Consider the following 20,875-nt stretch of genomic DNA (forward strand, 5'->3'; position numbering starts at 1 on the left):
AATATATATATTTTATAAAACAAAACACTTGTTATGCTGGTTGAAATATCATACCTCCAGAAAGCTTAAAGTTTTATAAAGGATGACTTAGGGCATACTGAGTATTTTAAGTTGAGAAAAATTGAGAGATCAGTTGAAACAGTAGAGTCTGTACTCACACAGGGGCGGAGGCCTGAACCAGGATCCAGACAGATGGCGGTCCTGACCTAGAACAAATGAGCCTCAAGGTCCGCAGAGAAAGGTCTCAGTCTTCTACATTTTCAAATGTTTGTAAAACTATCTCTAACTGCTCAATAGTTTCACCAAAAGAAAGGGGGGAAAGGAAGAAAGACCACGGAGTCCCTTTCCAGCACTCTTCAATCCAAGATTACTCCAAAGTGATAGCCATAGTCAGAGGATCACCTGCTTTATGCCCAACTAACTGTGGGATTGTGGATGCCTGGTATTCATTTAAGGGGGGGGGAGGAGATGTTTTGCACAGTATTAATTAAATATATAATGCTAGACAAGAACTCTGCCATACTTCAATGGTAGTTCCCTGGGTTCTACAACACCCTGAGTTCCATCCCTAGCACCAAAATGGGAGAAAAAAGATACTATAAAAGTTTAAAGATTAGCTGGGTATGCTGGCACACGACTGTAATCTCACTTGGGAAGCTGAGACGGGAGTTACTGCAGGGTCAAGAACAGCCTCGGCAACAAACAAGACTCTCAACAACCTAGCAAGAACCTGCTTCAAAATAAAATTTTTTAAAAAAGGGCTGGGGGTACAACTCAGAGGTAGAATGCCCCTGGGTTCAATCCTCAGTATTATCAAAAGGAAAAAAGAAGTTTAAAGGCTGAAATGCATATTATTTGAGTAAAGAGTAATCCCATCCATAATAATAACTAAGAAAACAGGGTACTACGGCAATCACATTTCATACATTTTCTTATTTAATCTTTCAACACCTCAAATTAGGTATTATAATCTATATTCCACAGTTAAGGACAACAAAGGCCTGAGAGATTATATAAGCTTATAAATGATAATTTATAGTCTGAATCCAGGTCTGTCTGATTCTGAAAACCCAGGTTGCTACAGGACATGCTGGCTGTCCAGCACAGTTAACTTATAAGTTTATTGACTGGAACAGCTCTTCTTCCACATGATCAGATAAAGAACGAGGCCCATGGGACACTTAGAACTGTATGTGTAGTGGAGGGAAGAAGGCTAAAAAGAAAAAGGGAAAAAAGGAAAAAACAGTCAAGAGACCCAAGAGACAAATTATGCAATGACAACGGAGCCTACTGATCTTGGAGTGGGACAGACGCCTGTGCAGAGCTGGTTTTCAGGTAGTAAATACGAAAGGCAGCTTTGCTTTGCATATATGAGGTAGTCTGGAAGAGAAAAGTCTTAATAAGCTGACTTCTCCTAAAGATGCTTCATTTCTGTATTGACTGAGTTGCACTAAAAATAATGTGCTCTGTAAATATGAGAAAGTATCCCTAAAATCGACCAAATAAAAACTAAACTACCTCCTCAAAACAAAACTCATACAAATACAATTTCATGAGTTTGATATCAGTTTCTGCTATCATTTGCATGGAGTATTTTGAGGTAGTATTATGTAGATAACACACAGGGGCAAGTTTATTTCACTCTTTAGAATGATGAGATGTTACATTAACATCCAAAATACCTACCTATCTAAACAATTAAATTATTATTATAAATGGGCTCAGAATTTAATTCTATGTTGGACTTAACTCAGTATATCTCCCACAGATAATACTGCACTGCAGAAACACATTAATAGAGCCTGACTCTTGTCTTGGCAATATTGAGTTCTGATATTTTGGGCAAGATTACAATCTCTTACAACTATAGTTTTCTCATGTGTAAAATAAGGATTTGTCAGAATAGTGTGGTAATACATGCATGTCCATGTTTATAGCAGCACATTACACAATAGCCAAATTATGGAACCAGCATAGGTGCCTGTCAACAGATGAATGGTTTACAAGATTATGGGATATCCACACAATGGAATTCCACTCAGCAAGAAGATCAACAAACATATGTCATTTGCATGAAAATAGATGGACCTGGAGAATATTATATTAAGTGAGATTAGCCAGTCACAGAAAATGAAGGGTCATATGTTTTCTCTGATACGCCGAAGTTAGGAAGTAATAAATATACAAGAACTTTAGAAAATGGTGGGGAAACTGCAGTGGAGCCAGGGAGGTGGTCTAGGGGAAGGGTCCTGTGGAGCATTAATAAATAAATCACTTCCATAGACATTATATACATACATGGAAATACTAGCATCAATCTCAATACCCTGTATGTGGAAGGAGAGTTGGGAGGGGAAGCCAGGAGAAAGCCACCGAGTTCTATGTGTATGTATTCCACAATCACTGTGAGTTATATTATGATGTGAGACTATAATGTACCAATAAGAGTAGGACATTCCTGTGTTGCAGGAATGCCGTAACAATAATATAACTAATATACAGAAGCCAGAGGACCCCTCAATACACAGTGGATATTACTGTTGTTCCTGAAGAGAAGATGCCAAATTCTTTGGCAAGGATAGCAGGTAACCAAAAGAATGAAAGACACTGATACAAAATAAGATCCATATTTGGTTACTTAGAATTTATAGCTGATACTTGTAAGTGCCAACTATAAATGTGGAAGATAATTTTAAATATAGAAAAAATGTGGCTTAGAAGTTAATATTAAATGGATTTCATTTATTTATGATACTTAGCGCTGTACTTGGCATATGGAAATGACTCAATAAGCATTACTACTGAATATATTTTAAATAAGGCAAATTTTGTGATTTTAAAATTCATTTTAATTTATACTTAATTATGTGACATTTGAAGATAAACAATATTAACAGAACGAAAGAAACATTTTGGTCTATGAAAATAATAAATTTGCATACTGCCATAATAAAGGTGTCATGTAGTGCTATATAAATAAACAAGGAACCAGGTGTGATGGCTCAGGCCTATAACCCCAGTACTTGGAAAGCTGAGATGGCAGGATCACAGGTTTGAGGTCAACTACATCCATTTTGAAATGCCCTCTGCAACTTAGTGAGAGTGTTTCAAATTGTAAAATAAAATAGGGCTTGAACCTATGATCCAGGGGTTCAAAATAATCCATGGGTTTAGTTCCCAGCAAAACACACACACACACACACACACACACACACACACACACACACACAATACACTTAACAAACAAGAATAAAAATATGGTACATATAAGAAAATGTTTAAAAATAATTTGATTTACAAGGCAGACATCCTGAGTGCAAAAGCTCATAAACAGTGAAATAATACTTGAAATTTATCTAAATGTAATGTTTAATTTGTGTGTGTATGTATGTGTGGGGGATTACTTGGAATTAAACCCTGGGGAGGTTTTTTTTTTTTTTTTTTTTTTTTTTTTTTTTTTTTGGTGGTACTGGGGATGGAACCCTTCTACCTCTAGGCTACACTCCCAGACCTATTTTATATTTTATTTGGAAACAGGGTCTCTTAAGCCAGCAAGGCTGGCTTTGAACCTGCGCAATCCTCCTGTCTCCGCCTCCCAAGTTCAGGGATTACAAGTGTGTGCCACCATGCCCAACCTGGGGAGTTCTATCTCTGAGATATACCCCAAGCCTTTTTTAATTTTAAAAAATTGTTTTTGCATTAACTAGAAATTGAACCCAGGGACATTCTATCCCCAAGCTACACTCCATGCCTTTTTTTAAAATTATTGTTCTTTATTTTGAAACGGTATCTAAATTGTGAAGGGCCTAAGTAGCTGAGGCTGGCCAAGAACCTGCGATCCTCCTGTCTCAGCCTCCCAAGTACTGGGATTACAAGCATGCGCCACCATGCCTGGCTTATTTTTTATTTTTAAATAGGATCTCACTAAGTTGCTTAGGGCCTTGCTAAGTTTCTGAGATTGGCCTTGAATCTATGATCCTCTTGTCTTAGCCTCCCAAGTTACAAATGTGCACCACCACATGTGGCTTAATACACACACACACACACACACACACACACACACACACACACATACACTGATCAGTGGATTAATTTTTTTTTGTTACAGTGGTGCTAGGGATTGAACCTAAGAAAATTCTACCTCTGAGCTATACCTTCAGCCCAATTTTGTTTTTTATTTTGAAAATAGAGTCTTGTTAAGTTGCTGAGGCTGTCCCTGAACCTGCTATCCTCCTGTATCAGCCTCCCAAGTATTACAAGCATATGCCACTATTTCTGGCTCAATTAATACTTTTAGTTGAAAAGAAGAGTAGACTGATAGGGGGCTAATATCCAGAATATACAAAGAGCTCAAAAGACTCTACAAACAACCAATCAACAAACAACCCAATCAAGAAACGGGCAATTGAACTGAATAGACACTTTACAAAAGAAGAGATACAAAGGGCCAATAGATACATGAAAAGATGTTCTTCATCACTGGCCATCAGGGAGATGCAAATCAAAACTACACTGAGATTCCATCTAACCCCAGTCAGAGTGGCAAGCATAAAGAAATCAAATAACAACAAATGCTGGCGAGGATGTAGAGAAAGAGGAACTCTTTTACACTGTTGGTGGGAATGCAAACTAGTTCAGCCACTATGGAGATCTGTGTGGAGATTCCTAAGAAAGGTGGGAATAGATCCACCATATGAGCCAGATATACCACTCCTGGGTATCTTTCCAAAGGGGTTGAATTCAGAGAAATACAGTAACCTATGCATACCTATGTTCATAGCAGCACAATTCGTAATAGCCAAAGTATGGAACCAACCTAGGTCTCCATCAACAGATGAATGGATTGCAAAACTGTGGGAAATACACACAATGGAATTCTATTCAGCCATAAAGAACAAAACCATGTCATTTGCAAGAGGATGGAAAGTCCTGGAGAGCATTATGTTAAGCACAGAAGGAGAAGGTACATATGTTTCCTCTAATATGCCCAAACTAGAGAACACAGAGGATACCAGTGGGACTCCAGATAATGGAGGGGAAATCTCAGCAAAGTTTGAATGGAAAGATAGGAGAGGAGGAAGGCTGAACTTGATTAATGAGGGTCTACACCTGAACATGTGTAAAAGTATGAATATGGCATGGTTACCCTGGACAACCATTGGTGGAAGGGGGGAAGGGAAAATGGGGGTGGGGGGAGAGGGCACCAAGTACAGTTTAAATGTATACCATTTCTTTTCTTTCTTTTTTTTTGGGGGGGGTCTGGGGATGGAACCCAGGGGCATTTGACCTCCGAGCTACACCCCCTGCCCTATTTTTTATTCTTTATTTTGAAACCGGGTCTCACTGAGTTGCAGAGGGCCTCACTAAGTAGCTGAGGCTGTCCACGAACTGCGATCCTCTGGTCTCAGCCTCCCAAATGCTGGGATTACAAGCGTGCGCCACCATGCCCGGCATAACATTTATTTTCAATAATAAAAAATTTGTATAAAAAATAAAATAAAATAAAATAAAATGCATGACACAAATAAAAATAATAAATTCAAAAATAAATAATATTGTGTTATAAACTATTTCTAAGTAATATGCAGTAATATACTTAAAATATATTTATTTTTCTGTATTTAACCAAAATTCCACAAGTCAAATTCATTTCTGTATGTGTGATTTTTATTCTTACCAGCATATAAATAAAATAAATGTTTGAAAAATTAAAAAAAAAGAAAAGAAAAGTAGAGTAGACTGGAATTTTAATTATAATTCTAAAGTAAGACATTTTGTATTTGAAAACAGAGAGAGACCTAGATAATGATCTGATCAATAAAATGAAGCTCAGATAAAATACACAATGAGATACAGCAGAAGAAAATCCATTCAGTTCTAAAAAAAAACTCTAATAATGATATACCAAGGTAATGAAAATCAAGTGCAAACACCTGCGATTTCAGTCTCCTTTTAAAGCTATTAAAGTATATCCTATGGATAGAAGTACCCTACGAAATAAAAATATATTAGTACATTTTCTAGCTACAAGACATTCTGTTAGAAGGTCCTAGCCACAAAAAAAAAAGTCAAAACTACTATAGTCATCTATTTATTACAAAACATCAAGAAAAAGACAGACTTAAAATCCAAATTTTTACATATTAAAATACCTCTCATTTTAGATTTATGCAGCTAGTTTTTCTCACAGAGTGAACTCAGATTAAATTACCAGTCAGGAAATGATCAAGGCCAAGATGTGATGCTAAGATAAAGGAGCAAAGATATGGTGTGTAGTGAAGGGAAAAATGCTAAGTGACAGTGCCCTGAAGAAAAAAATAAAGGAGGGAGAAGACCCCAGAGCAGAGGACTGCGTCTGGTGACACTCCTGCCACCCGTCACGGGTAACCTGAAACCTACCTGAACCTTCCAGAAAGCTGCATTGTGATCCTCTACAAGTTTCATGACTAAAATTTCCCTTTTGCTGGGCAGCGGTGGCACATGCTTGTAATGCCAGCAACTTGGGGAGCTGGGACAGGAGGATCACAGGTTCAGTGCCAGCCTGGGCAATTTAGTGTGACTGGCATCAAAATTATAAAATAAAATAAAATAAAAGGCTGGGGTTTGGCTCTGTGGTAGAGTACCTCTGGGTTCAAAAACAATAACAATAAAAAAATGAAAAAATAATTTCCTTCTCTCATTGACTTCTTGGTTTTAACCCTGTCTTCAGGTACTACCCAGGCCTGGTGAATTCTGAAATCTAGTAACTTTAAAAATTCTTAAGATTTATGTCACTGATTTCAGGACCAAGTCAATAAAATTAAAACGTGAAGCTGGGTGCAGTGGTGTAAACCTGTAATCACAGTGATTTGGGAAGCTGAGTCAAGAAGATTGCACGATTAGGGCCACCCCATGCACAGGATGTACATTCACAAACAGCAAAGTCAGTCACTAAGCCAAACATGAGGAGGACGGGGAGGGAATGGGGTGGGAACTGGGGAAGGCTAAATGAGTGATGTGTGCATGAATGCCCCACCATCTTGTGCTCCATTAAGATGTACGACTACAATGCACCAATAAGAAAAAGACGGAAGAAGGAAGGGCGGTCTTTTGTAGAGATAGAACTTTTAGGAATGAAAAAACTTCAACTAGATAATAGCAAAAAGGAAGGAAGAGTTACAGAAGGACGGGAAAATGTCCAGTGTTGAGGATACACAAGTTGGTAGTATTAATCCTAAAGTGAACTATTTTAGCTTAGTTTAAGTTAATCAGTGTTTAGAGGCTAAAACAGATGAAATCATCATAGAGATGATTCATTTTTATTCTTAAAAAAGCAGATGAGAATTATCCCAAAAATCATCAAAGGAAAATAGTATACAGAAGAAAAGGCATAATCAATCAATATGATTGATGCCGTTTCTGGAAGATATTTTAAAATTCAAAACGAACATAAAGCAGAAAAGTAATTATAGTGAGTTGGAGACTGCCTAAACATTTTCTCAACTTTCATGTTTCAGCTAGAGGGGGCTTCTATTAAGATTAAATTCACCCAAATGTAAATCAGGAAAAACTTTTACTTAAAGAGTAGGCTTTTCTGGCACTGAAACTTTCACCAGTGGATAACTACTTGAAAAATTATGCAGTCAACAAAAAGTCTTAGCTTATTGCTAGAATTTAGTTTTAACTCTACATCTGCTCCCTCCCTGTGCAGAAATTCTTAAGAATGGGAGATAAAGCAGTGTTTTACTTTTTTTTTTTATAAAACATTCAAAACACATAAAAGAGAAGAGAATATAAAAAGAGCTTTGGAAATTTTATTTATTTATTTGTATTGAGGATTGAACTCACAGGCATTCTACCTCTAAGCTCTGTATCTCAGCCATTTTATTTATTTATTTACTTACTATCTATCTACCTACCTACCTAACAATCTAGTGAGGGGGGGGGGTTGCTGGGGCAATCTACTTCCCAGCTACATTGTGTGTGTGTGTGTGTGTGTGTGTGTGTGTGTGTGTGTGTGTGTGTGTGTTTACTGGGAATTTAACCCCAGAGGCATTCTACCCCTGAACTAAACCTCCAGCCATATTTATTTATTTTTTATTTTGAGACAGTATCTCACTAAGTTGCAGAGGGTCTCACTAAATTGCTGAGTGGGGCTAGCTGCAAGCCTGAAATTTTCTAATCTCAGCCTTCCAAATACTGAGATTACCTTTGCTACCACACCTAGCTCCACTAGTTTTTTTTTTTTAATTGTTTGTTTGTTTGTAAATAGGGTCTTGCGAGGTTATTGAGAGTCTCGGTATGTTGTTGAAGCTGTCCTCAAACCTGTGATCCTCCTGTCTAGCCTCCCAAGGTATGTGCCACCACTCCCAGATTTATTTTTCCTTTTAAAACAAGGTCTCACAAAGTTGCTGAGGGGTCTCACTAAATTAGTACTTCTTGGCCTCAAACCTGGGGTTCTCCTGTCTCAGCCTCCCAAGTACTAGGATTATAGGCATATAACACCACACCCAGCTAGAAAATACTATCTTTTTGCTTTAATTTTTTAAATAAAGTATCATATATGCAATTGAAGCCTTTCAGGTCCCACTGCTTACTCTAATCTCCCCAAAGGCAACATTGTTATAAATTTGGTATTTTTCCCTAAACATTATCATTCTTCAATACAAAATAACACTATAGAATGTACAGTGTTTGAATATTTTGAATGTTTTACATTTTTATATAAATGTTACTGTACTGTATCATTCTATAATTTCTTTGTGTTCAACTTATTCTTATGAGATTTCACATAGTCACATAGCTTTAGGTCATTTAAACTTCCGTATAACATTCCATCCTCTGAATGTACCACAAAATACATCTTCATTTTCCTGTTAGTAGACATTTAAGTTTTTTCTATTTTTTTTCTATTACAAACAATAAAGCTATGAAGACTACTGTATATGCCTCCTATGCATACAGTCCAGTTTTCCTAATCATAGGAAACTCTACTTAATCACATTAGCTATGGCTAAGCTGCTACCTATCATAATGAACTCATTTGCTCTCCAATAAGCAGTGCATAGAGAGTTACCAAGTGCTGCACAATTTTACTTATTCAAATATATCAACTGAAAATAAGTAATATTTTTTTAAAATTGATACAGCTCTTATTTTTAATAGCTTCCAATTAATCCTGACACTTTTCTACAGGATAAATATATAAATGTCTTACAAACATAAACAGAAAAGTTTAAAAAGATGGACATAAGAAATATAAACATTCCCCTACCCATACCAGTGTCGGGGCTTTCAAGGCCAGGATCGGAGCCTACATGTGGCAAGGATGGTGCTGGGGCCAGAGAGGCCAGGACTGGAACCTGCCGAGTGGCAAGGCTGGTGCTGGGGCCAGCGAGGCTGGGATCAGAGCCTGCAGAGCAGCAAGGCCGATGCCGGGGCCTTCGAGGCCAGGATCTGAGCCTGCCATGCAGCAAGACCAGTGCCAGGGCCTGAGAGGCTGGGATTGGAGCCTGCCGTATGGCATCCACAGGGAAATGTTACAAAAAATAAAAAATCAGATGCTTTCCCTAATATGGGAAAACTAGGAAGGAATGGGTAATAAGAGGAACTATAGTTGAAGAAAGGGCCCTATAGAGGAGCAATTAAGGCGACCTATCTGAGGGGATGCGGTGGGGGGGGGTAGAAACTCTTTAAAGCACATGAGATACTTAAATATATCAATCACTAAATCAAGCATGGGAATAAGGGAGGGGGAGGAATGGGATGGGGATTGGATAAAGGCTAATTGGGTGATGTGTGCTTGTATATCCTCACGAGTTTTGTATTCCATTGAGATATTTGACTACAATGCATCAACAAAAATATATTTTAAAAAAGTATAGCGCCAGGCGTGGTGGCACACGCTTGTAATCCCCGCGCTTGGGAGGCGGAGACAGGAGGATCACGCAGGTTCGAAGCCAGCCTTGCTGGCTTAAGAGACCCTGTTTCCAAAACTAAAAAAAAAATAGGTCTGGGAGTGTAGCCCGGATATAGAAGGGCTTCCAGGAACCCCAGTACCACCAAAAAACAAACAAACAAACAAACAAACAAACAACAACAAAAAAAGTATAAACATTCCCTTACCCATGCTTTTTAGTATGTGAAAATGTGAAAATTATAAATTAATTTGTTTATATTAATAAAATCCATAGTCCACAGAACTACTCATAACTGTCAAACAAATATGTCAAAATATTACTTCATGAAATAAATTACTAATTCCAGGTCTGGAGTAGGATATGTACAAGATGAGCATAAAATGTATTGACATATTAAGTAATAGGAAAGCTACCCAAGACTCTTGAGGCCATGAGAAAAATAGGAGCCAATTGGACAAAGATGGGATAATATGAGCTTCTAAAATGGTAACAAATACAGTTTATGAGACATATAAGTCTAATATATATAAATCTGTGAATTAACATTATTAATTTTTTTGAAAATTTTGTTTTTATTTTTAGTTTTTAATAATGTTATTTAAAACATAAAAACTAAATGATCACCTTAATCAGGATATCAATTCATCATCCTGACAACTGATAATCAATAAAGAATCCAACATTTATTCTGTTTGTCCTTTATAAATACAACAACTGGGAAAACAAATAGGAGACGAATAGAGGTCTCTTTACCAAAATATCCCAAGAAATAAATGAAAAGAAGTAATATAATTAGAATGTTATCATTTTGAAAGATTAATGAATTTAGGTACTGAATATCAATACCTGCTAACATTTGAAAAAATAACAGAGACAGAAAGAGAGAAAGAATCTAAAGTTATGTGCCTTCTAATGAAAGAACACACCACCTACCTCATACAGTCTTGCCAAAACTGATTAACTTGTATAATTTTCAAAGGACAGAGAAACATGTTGAACCATGCCATGCATATGCAAACAACAAGATCCAGACTGTGGAACACTGAAGTGTCAACAGATGAAACTTTTATATACTCATTAATGCATATTAATTGTACAAAATTAATGGGTCTCACTGTGACATTTTCCTACATGCATATATCATGCTTCAACACATAAATTTTAAAGAAAAGAAACAGATGGGTGGGAATTTGTAGATTAAGAGATTTAAGATATATACGGAAATGTTTTATAGATAATATATTAAGCTATGGTTTCTAGGGATATACATTTTGGTGATAAAATATATGAATATACAAGAAAATATACAAGGAAATGATTATAGGGCATGACAGCGAGCCAGGTGTGGTGGCATATGCCTGTGTCCAGTACATGGGAGACTAGATAGGAGGCTGCAGGTTCAAGGCCAGCCTCAGCAACTTAGCAAGACCCTACTTCAAAATTAAAAATAAGCTCGGCGTGGTGGTACATGCTTGTAGTCCCAGTACTTGGGAGGCTGAGACAGGAGTATTGCAGTTTTGGGGCCAGATTTAATTACTTAGTGAGACCCTGTATCAAAATAAAGAATAAAAAATAGGGCTAGAGGTATATATAGCTCAGAAGTAGAATGCCCCTGGATTCAATTCCCAGCACCAGGGGGAAAGAAAAAGACAAAAGAAAAAGGCATAATAGTAGTTACTATGGGGAAGGGAGAGGGGTTAAGATTATAATAGGACACATGAAGTTACCACAGGGTGCTGAAAAGTTCTATTTCACAACCTGAGTGCTGGTCCCAAGGGTGTTTCCCTTGTAGTAACTGCTTAACCTGTAATTTGTTTTGTGTGGTTTCCTTTATGTGTGTTTTTATTTTTTAAAATTTTTTGGCGGTACTGGGAATGGAACCCAGGGACATTCTACTTTTGAGCTACACCCCCATCCTATTTTTTTCCCCTTATTTTGAAACAGGGTCTCACTGAGTTGCAAAGGGCCTCATTAATTAGTAGCTGAGGCTGTATTTGAACCGTGATCCTCCTGTCTCAGCCTCCCAAACGCTGGGTTTACAAGAGCGTGCCACCACGCCAAGTTTATATGTGTTTTATTTTATAATAGAGGTTAAAAAAAACCTAGCAAGCAGCCCTAAAATAAAAAATACTGGTCATTGAGCTGAAAGTTGACATAGAATATGCATTTCTTGAGAAAATATGTTTTCCTAAGTATTTTTTGGCTTTTCAGTTGAATATATTTATATTATCAAAACGCTTCTTTTGTCAAATTAATTGTACTATAATTAGTCATATTACTACTTTCTTCCATTAGCTACTGCTCGCAAAAGATCACTGCAACAATAATTTAATTCTTATGGGGAAAAAGTATATTTGTGAAATTATATTTCCCTTATCCTGCCAAAAGATTTTTTTTGGTGGTACTGGGGATGGAACCCTTCTACCTCCGGGCTATCCTCCAGGATATATATATATATATATATATTTTTTTTTTTTTTTAATTTGGAAACAGGGTCTCTTAAGCCAGAGAGGCTGGCTTCGAACCTGCGTGATTCTCCTGTCTCCACCTCCCAAGAGCAGGGATTATAAGTGTGAGCCACCACGCCCAGCCTGCCAAAAGATTTTAAAGCTGAAGAGCTCTACTTATGTGCTTTTTATTCATTTCGTAAATAAATTCAGGAGCTCTTCATGTGTGATTGAACCCAGGGGCATTTTACCTCCAAGCTGTACCTCCAGGCCTATTTTATTCTTATTTTTAAAAAGGATGGCACTAGGTTGATGAGCACCTCACTACTTGCTGAGGCTGTCCTCAAATCTGTGATCCTCCTGTCTTAGCCTCCAAGTACTGGGATCACAAGCGTGAACCAACATGCCCAGCAATCAAGGGTTCTTTTCTAAGTAAGATATTGTAAAATTACCACCACCATACTCAGAAAGTATTATCAAATCCATACATCTGAAAAGTTAAAGTAGTTGCTTAAACATAAAAAGGCAGAATAAGTTACTGTTATCACTTTATTGTCAAAGTGAATAAGACAGTTATTGGAAGATGGTAATAACTTTTCAAAAGGAACTATAAAGAATACATGGGTCAGGTGTAGTGACGTACAATTATAATATCAGCTACTCAGGAAACCGAAGAAGGAGGAGCACACGTTTGAAGCCAGCCTGGGCAATTTAGTGAAACCTTGTCGCAAAGTAAGAGTTCGTGGTTGGTGTGTAACAGTGGTAAAGCAGCCCTGAGTTCAATCTCCACTACACTAAAAAAAGAGTATGTGGAAATCTAAATAAGAACGGTTATGTTACGTATGATAATACACAGTATTAAAATATTTTTAAATGAGTTTATTGACAAAATTTTTCTGCCCTATCTACTGTATATTTCTTTCTTTCTTTCTCTTTCTTTCTTTCTTTCTTTCTTTCTTTTATTTTTCCTTCTTTCATCTCTTTATTTCTTTATTACTTTATTTCTTTCTGTAGTACTAGAAATTGAACCAGGGGCATTCTACCTCTGAGCTACACCTCCAGCCAGCCCTATATTATTATTTTGAAACAGGTCCCCACTAAGTTGTGGAGGCCGAAGTAGCTGAGGTCGTGAAACTGTGATGCTCCTGTCCCAGCCTCCCAGGTCTGAGGTCATGAAGCTGTGACGCTCCTGTCTCAGCCTCCCAGGTCTGAGATTACAAGCCTGCGACACCATGCCTGGCTACTATATATTTTTCAAAAGAACTTTTTCTTAGATATATAACTTCCTCTGTTCTGTGCTTCTAATTAAAATATGGGCAGTTGTTTAGAGCTTTGTGGTGTTAAATTAGACCAGCAGTTTTCTAATATCCATAAAATAAATTAAAAAAATGAAATGTTTCTCTGCAGAAAGATAATTCGGTCACAGAGAGATTGTTATTATGTTTCCTTTGTTTTCTTCTTTTAGCTGCTGGATAAGCCAATTTTCTACTTAGAATCTACTGTTAAAACTCTCATTTGGTTCAGTATGTGGGCTTTATCCTTTCCATGGTCTGTTATGCAAAAAAAAAAAAAAAAAAAAAGGTGGCCCTAACTTTTTTTTTTTTAAGTTTGCTGTAAAGCAAGGGATCTCAACTTAGATGCACATGAAAATAACTCAGGGAACCTGTAGAGGGTTACTGATGCCCCTCCTGCCCAGAGATCCTAAGGAAACTGGTCTGGGTAGGCCCCTTCTTTAAAGTTCTGTATGTGGTTTGATCATAATGTGTTGCCAAGGCTAGACACTACTGTTCTAGGACTTTGCCACTATCCAGATAAAAGCTTATTATCTTTTCTGATTAAACCCAGTGCAAATGCTTTTTTAAAACTTTATATTTTAACAGATGCAAAGATTAAAATTCTTCTCTATGAGACTGCCATTTTATTGTTATTGTTTTGTTTTGTTTAGATTTTAGGGGTCAAAAGCATATTATATCTTTAATCTGGTGATTAGTTCAAGTTCCCTGGGTGCTAGTTAAAAAAAAAAGTAAAGAAATACACTTGAGTACTACTATAATAGTGATTTTAGTTCATGATATTCTTAAAATAAAAAGCCCCACGTCATAGGTAAAGATTATGTCTTTACACACATGAAAAGTAAACCAATTATTTCATTAGATATTTCTTTCAAAAACTTCACAATTTGCATAGTAAAGTTCACATGAATTTCTGAAAAAGAAACCTTTATAAATTTTTCCTATGGGTCAATTTTGATAGAATAGCTGAAAACTCCAAATCCTTAAAAAAGAGAAAAAGAAGAGTATAGTTAATATATTAGGAGTGCAAAAGGAGACATTATGCAATGAATCCGAATAAAAAACAACAGGAGTGAGTTGGGGTTGTAGCTCAGTAGGAGACTGTCTGCCTAGCATGCCTGAGGTCTCAGGTTCAATCGCTAACACCCACACAACAACAAAAAATCATGCACAGATATGTTACTTTGTAAAATATATTCAAATACTTATGTAAAATGGGCAACTTTACAGAAATATAAATAAAGAAAACAACTCAGAAGAAAGAATTCTCCAACTAAAAAAAAAAAAAACTCTTAAGAATGCAATCAGAGCCAGTTGTGGTGGTGCACACTTATATAATCCCAGCTACTCAGGAAGCTGAGACAGAGGATCACATGTTAAGGCCAGCCTAAAGCAACTTAGCAAGATTATGTCTCAAAAAAATAAAAAGGGCGAGGGATGGCCGGGCCTGGTGGCGCATGCTTGTTACCCCACACACACACATACTTGGGAGGCGGAGACAGGAGGATCACGTAGGTTTGAAGCCAGCCATGCTGGCTTAAAAGACCCTGTTTCCAAATTTTAGAAAAGTATAAAATAGGTCTTGTAGCATAGCCCAGAGGTAGAAGGGTTTCCAGGAACCCCAGTACCACACACACACACACACACACACACACACACACACACACACGGCGAGGGATGAAACTCAATGGTAGAATGCAGCCCTGGGTTTCATCCCTAGTATCAAAGGTAAGGGAAAAGAATGGAATCAGTCATGAAAAATCTACCCTCCTTAAAAGACAGTTATAGCTAGGCAGTTTTTCAGGTGTTACAAGACTTCAAGTATCCTATACTTCCTTTGGTGATCTTTCAGAGAGAAAAGAAGAAAAAGCTAGCTAGCTCAGTTACTTCACAGAGCTAGTACAACCTTGAGAGAAAACCTGAAAGGATAATAAAAGAATGTAAAGTCATGTGCCAGTCTCCTATCTGAGCACACCATGAAGCCTCCTGAGCCTTCCTTCCTTCCTTACTGTCTCTCTCGATAGACTCAATCCCTCCTTCTAGACTCCCATTATAGTTACACATACTCTATGCACAGCACTTTTCACATTTTAATGCACTTAAGTGTTTCCAAACTTGTCACACACTGGTGAATACTAAGACCCTTGCAGATAGGACAGTTTCTTTATCCTCTCTTGGTATGAAATATAGTGCTGACGCATGGTCATGCTCAATAGTTGCTAAACGGCGCGGCCATTCCAGGTAGAAATACTGTTACGTGGTACATGCAGCAAATGGGAAATAACGACACAAGGAGTAAAATCACTTGGCAGAGCACAGGTTTCTATATAGCTCTGGGAAGGCTGGTCAAGGCCAATTACAGTGTGCTGAGTTTGGTTTCAGAATCTACTGAAGACATTTGAACAGGAAGTGGTTAAATCAGATCTGTGCTTCAGAATCTAGGTAAGTATATTTTAGAGTTGTCAGGGACCTAGAGGTGACTTATCTGGTTTAAAGATATCATTTGAAAAATATGAAAACTAGAGCCAGCCAGGGTAAGTAATCCACCCAAAGCCACAAAACGCAGAATGAGCAAGAAGCAGGCAGAAGTTTGGAGACAGAAAACTTGATTAAGGTCACATATCTAGTACATGGTTCACCTAACGGGCAATCCCAGGTTTCCACAATTCTAACGTCTAGATGATACCCAGCAATGAGGGATAGACACCATGTGTCTATCCTCACAGCATTTTAGGACAATTCTAATTTTATATTACTGCACTCTTTTCAAATAAAGGTAATTGGTAAAATGTATAACTAAATGCTGATTTAGCAAATTTTACTTTTATTATACACAGAACACTTAATGGAATTTGAGTTAGCTTAACTACATTAAGTCATGCTAATGAAGTCTTTTACTTAGTGAGTTGATAGATCCAGATCACCTCACAAAATCCATACCTGAAGCACTACCAGTAATTTTAGTCACTGCAACAGAATCAGAAAAGTTCCAGAAAAAGAAAATTAAGACATCTGTAGCAATTCAAAGGATTCTTAAAGAAGATGTACAGAAGTACTATACATAAAATATTAGGACTCTTCAGTATTAAAAGACAGCCTAAAATTTATAAAACCAGAATAAGTAATTAAGGATAAAGAAAACTCACATTTGTTCTTTTTATTTCAGAATACTAGGTCTGAGAAATACTCCTTGAAATCTAAAAGATTATAGATCTAGAAAAATAAAGAAACACATATTTCACCCAGAGAGAATTTTAATAAAAATGGACAGGCGAAATCTTTTTATTTTCTTTGTGTGTGTATGTGTGTGTGTGTGTGTGTGTGTGTGTGTGTGTGTGTGTGTAGCTGGGAATTGAACTCAGAGGGGTTCTATTTCTATTTCTGAACTATAACCCTCATCCTATTTTATTTTTTTTAAATTTTGAAACAGGGTCTAAGTTGCAGAGGGCTTCCATAAGTTGCTGAGTCTGGCTGTAAACTGGCGATCCTCCTGTCTAAGCTCACAAGTACTGGAATTATAAGCATGCACCACCAAACCCAGCATATCTTTTTTTAGTTTCTGTTTTGTTTTGTTTTTGCAGTACTGGAGATTGTACTTCCAAGCGATACCTCCCAGCCCTGTTTTTTATTCTTTATTTTCACACAGGATCTCATCAAGTTGCAGAGGGCCTCACTAAGTAGCTGAGGCTGGCCTTGAACCTGCGATACTCCTGTCTCAGTCTCCCAAGTACTGGGATTACAAGTGTGCACCACTATGCCAACCTAGATCTCTTTTTTTAAGTTATAAAATTTTGAAGAACAAATAATTTTGCATTTAAAGTAATGGTACAGCTAGGCGCTCTACCATGTGGTGGCACATGCTTGTAATCCCTGCACTTGGGAGGCAGAGACAGGAGGATCATGCAGGTTCGAAGCCAGCCTCTCTGGCTTAAGAGACCCTGTTTCCAAATAAAAAAAAATATAAAAATAGGTCTGGGAGTGTAGCCTGGAGGTAGAAGGGTTCCATCCCCAGTACCACAAAAATAATAAATAAATAAATAAATAAGTCTGGTACAAAATAAAAATCCACAAAAGTTCACCTATATAAATGACCTTGCAGATTAATCCTTTTGGAGCTCCTGTCAGAGAAAGAATACAGGACACAGACTTCACAGCTCTACAGCCTTTCTTACATCTGCTTGCCCCACTGGCATTTGGCTTAACAGGGGCTTGCACAAAATTGAACAATGTTTGTTAACAGACTGATGTTCGAAGAAAGTAACGGGTAACATGGCTTTTATAGTCATGAAATCATGAGCAGCAGTAGAAAAGTACTAATGTTAATAACAAGAATGACAACAGTGAAGAGTGATTCAGAATTGTATTGCTCTAAACGCCTGTTTTAACTCATGTCTCCAGTAACTCTATTTTTCAAATAGCGAGGCTACAGCACAAAGAAGTTAGTTACTTGCTCACGCACAAGTAGTGACAGAACTAGGATTTGAACCCAGACACTTGTGCTTGTAATAACTAAATTACTCAAGTCAAACCCAGGATTGTCTAGTTCTGATAAAAATCTTCTAGCTCTGATATTTTTAAGGATCTCATTTCATATGTAAGCTCCTTATTTGAATATCTGAAAAGAACTCATAGGTTTAAGAAAGTATTCATGTTTATTTCAGAATAGAAACACTAGTAATACTGCTTTACTTGTATTTCACTAAGAGGTATATTTTGTTTAGGAGTTACCTCCAGTCTTCCTTGAGCATAACCCAGGAGCAGCAGATTGGCTCTGTCCTTTTCTGAAGAAAGTGGGGCCCAAGGCCAAGCATCGTCACTGACCAGTGGCCACCAGCAAACAACTCTATCCTGAACACAGTTGATAGCTAGACGACGTGTTGTCCTTTTTACTGGGCCGGGTATTTCATAATAGGAAATCTAATGGTTAAAAAATAAAGCATACAAGTAACATTTATTTTAAAAGATGCAAAATCCTCAAAGTATTACTAAAATTAAAGCATCTGTAAATGTAGATACATGCAAGTAAATATGCATGTTAAACATGTGCTTAAGAAAGTGTCAGAATTTACCAAATTCTTTTGACACATATATAAAAAAGACATATGTTCAAAATTCTCCCCATTTTTAGCAGAGGAAAGGGAAAGAAGAAATGTGAGCTAGGGAGGAATTGAATGTAGCAATTCCAATCAATACCAAAATGTACAGTCATGGTTGCTTGACAGCATCGACCTACACATAGGATTTAAGACCAGCTGTATTAAATGACAAGTTCAGTACTGCTGACCAAGAGTGTCTGACTACTGTTTAAGACATAACATGTTAACAATGACTGACACAGTAAAAGGGAAAACAACTTGAGGCAAATATCTCTTTAAAGAATATATGAGACACATACATACATATTCTGCATAAAAGGGATAAGCCACAGCATCATGCGTAAAAGTTTATGCAGCTTCTGAGAATTATGCTCCTCTTTCTTAGGAAGGATTTGTAGAATTTATTATTCAAACTATGTTATTTTGGAACATGGTTATTTGAAAACATAAGCACGGCACCATCTGGGTGACACATGCCAAGGAAATATAGATTGCACCGTATTTCTGCTTAAGGAATTAATGGAAGGTTGATAGCTTGGAAGAAAAAAAAAACTATCTTGCCATTGCTGGTCAGCAATAATCGAACCACTTTCTGGGGATTAAGCGCATGGCTAAGCCTACTGGACCAGACACTAGCAAAGGGCAGGGGGTCTTCTTATCAGAGAAATGCTTCTGGAGCCAGTCTCACTACATGACAGATTGCTTTCATATTCCTGTCTGCAAGGCAACAAAGGATGGCAGTAATGCGATAATGCCAGAGTGCAATGGGTGTTAAGAACCCGTTGCATTTATGTATTGTATTTAGTAAATAATCAGGCTCATCCAAATTGTGATCTCACCACTCAACCAAGGCCATTAAAATCAAGGTTAATGCTTTAATAATCCTCTGCTATTTTTTTTCAGTATGGTCAAAAGGAACCCTTTTCTATTTGCATGGCCATAATATTATTGACCTCTTCATCCTCTGAATGCACATCAAAAGGAACTGAAATCAAAGTAATTACCAGTGTTGTTCTCTCATGGTAAACATTTAACTCCTTGCACTGTCCCTTCAGTGTTAAATTAAATTGGAGTTTAAAATGTAGGCGGAAAAACTTGTTAAAGGTCAACAGTTTTAGGATATTTACCCTGAAATATTATTTGCCAAAAATTATTTCAATCTGAAATAATTAAATTATGGTGCAGCTGTAAAGAAAAGCAGAATTGTAATACTCTATATCACTTCCTTGTTTTAAAATCCAACTGGGCAATGACAAAACACAGATGTGCTTTCAAGTGCAAATTCTTCTATTTAAGTTCTCAATGTAATTATTTTAACTTCTTGAGAGAAATACAAGGGAATTTCTAAGCACTTACAAATAAACAGTTTTTATTTTGACATCCAACTTGCCATGTAAACAGGTTACTTACAAAGTTCTAGATGAGGAAATAAGGTTAAGTGAGGGACTGACATTTCTTTTCTTCACATAAAGCAAATCAGGTATTTGAAGTTTCACATTTCCTATGAGTTTTAACGGTGCTAGTATTCTTTCATGATCGGGAGGGCAAATAAAATGAACAACTGTCTTAAAATATCCTCCTAATGGAAAAATGGGAGTTTTTAATAATTATCATATATCTCTACTTTAAATATTAAACTAGGAAATGAAATTCATGGGCTTTCCAAAAGGAAAAGGATTACTTCTATAATATACAAAAAAAGTGAAGCCCATGTTCCTAATTTCCCAAGTTCAAAGGTAGAAAGAATAAGCAAATTAATTGTTTTATTGAAGATATAAGAACCCAAACACTAGGTCTGTTTTCCACACCTCTTCATAACAAAAGTTGATTTCCTGACTGTTTTTCCTCTGCTCTCATTATCAGAAAACCACTAGACTTTACCAGTTATCCATAATACCTAAGATGAAGGAATTAGTCATGGAAAATTTTATATAATAGCATTTACAACATTGACTTTAAATGTTAACACATATTGGTGCATCTTAAAGACCAGTAATAGTGAGTTAACAGTACTTCAAATAACTCTATAGTTAGCTATTGGGGAAATAAATATCCCTTTAAGAATGCTAGAGGGATAATTTTCTTGACTAAACCAAATATAAATACACAATATTATAAATTTTCAATTAAAGAAAAAAATA

The 20,875-nt window shown here is 36.8% G+C and overlaps 1 protein-coding gene across 1 annotated transcript in view; it reads right to left on the reverse strand.

The window, feature by feature from the left end:
• WDPCP (WD repeat containing planar cell polarity effector) overlaps positions 1-20,875 on the reverse strand; it is a gene marked incomplete at its 3' end in the record, with an annotated part of 308,777 nt that overhangs the window by 244,185 nt on the left and 43,717 nt on the right. Inside the window, exon 8 of the mRNA XM_080711300.1 lies at positions 18,367-18,555. Within this exon, the coding sequence (XP_080567426.1) occupies positions 18,367-18,555 (189 nt within the window). The remainder of the gene's footprint in view (positions 1-18,366; positions 18,556-20,875) is intronic.

This window comes from Muscardinus avellanarius (assembly GCF_963383645.1).
Source record: "Muscardinus avellanarius genome assembly, chromosome: 15".
In the NCBI taxonomy this organism is placed as follows: Eukaryota; Metazoa; Chordata; class Mammalia; order Rodentia; family Gliridae; genus Muscardinus; species Muscardinus avellanarius.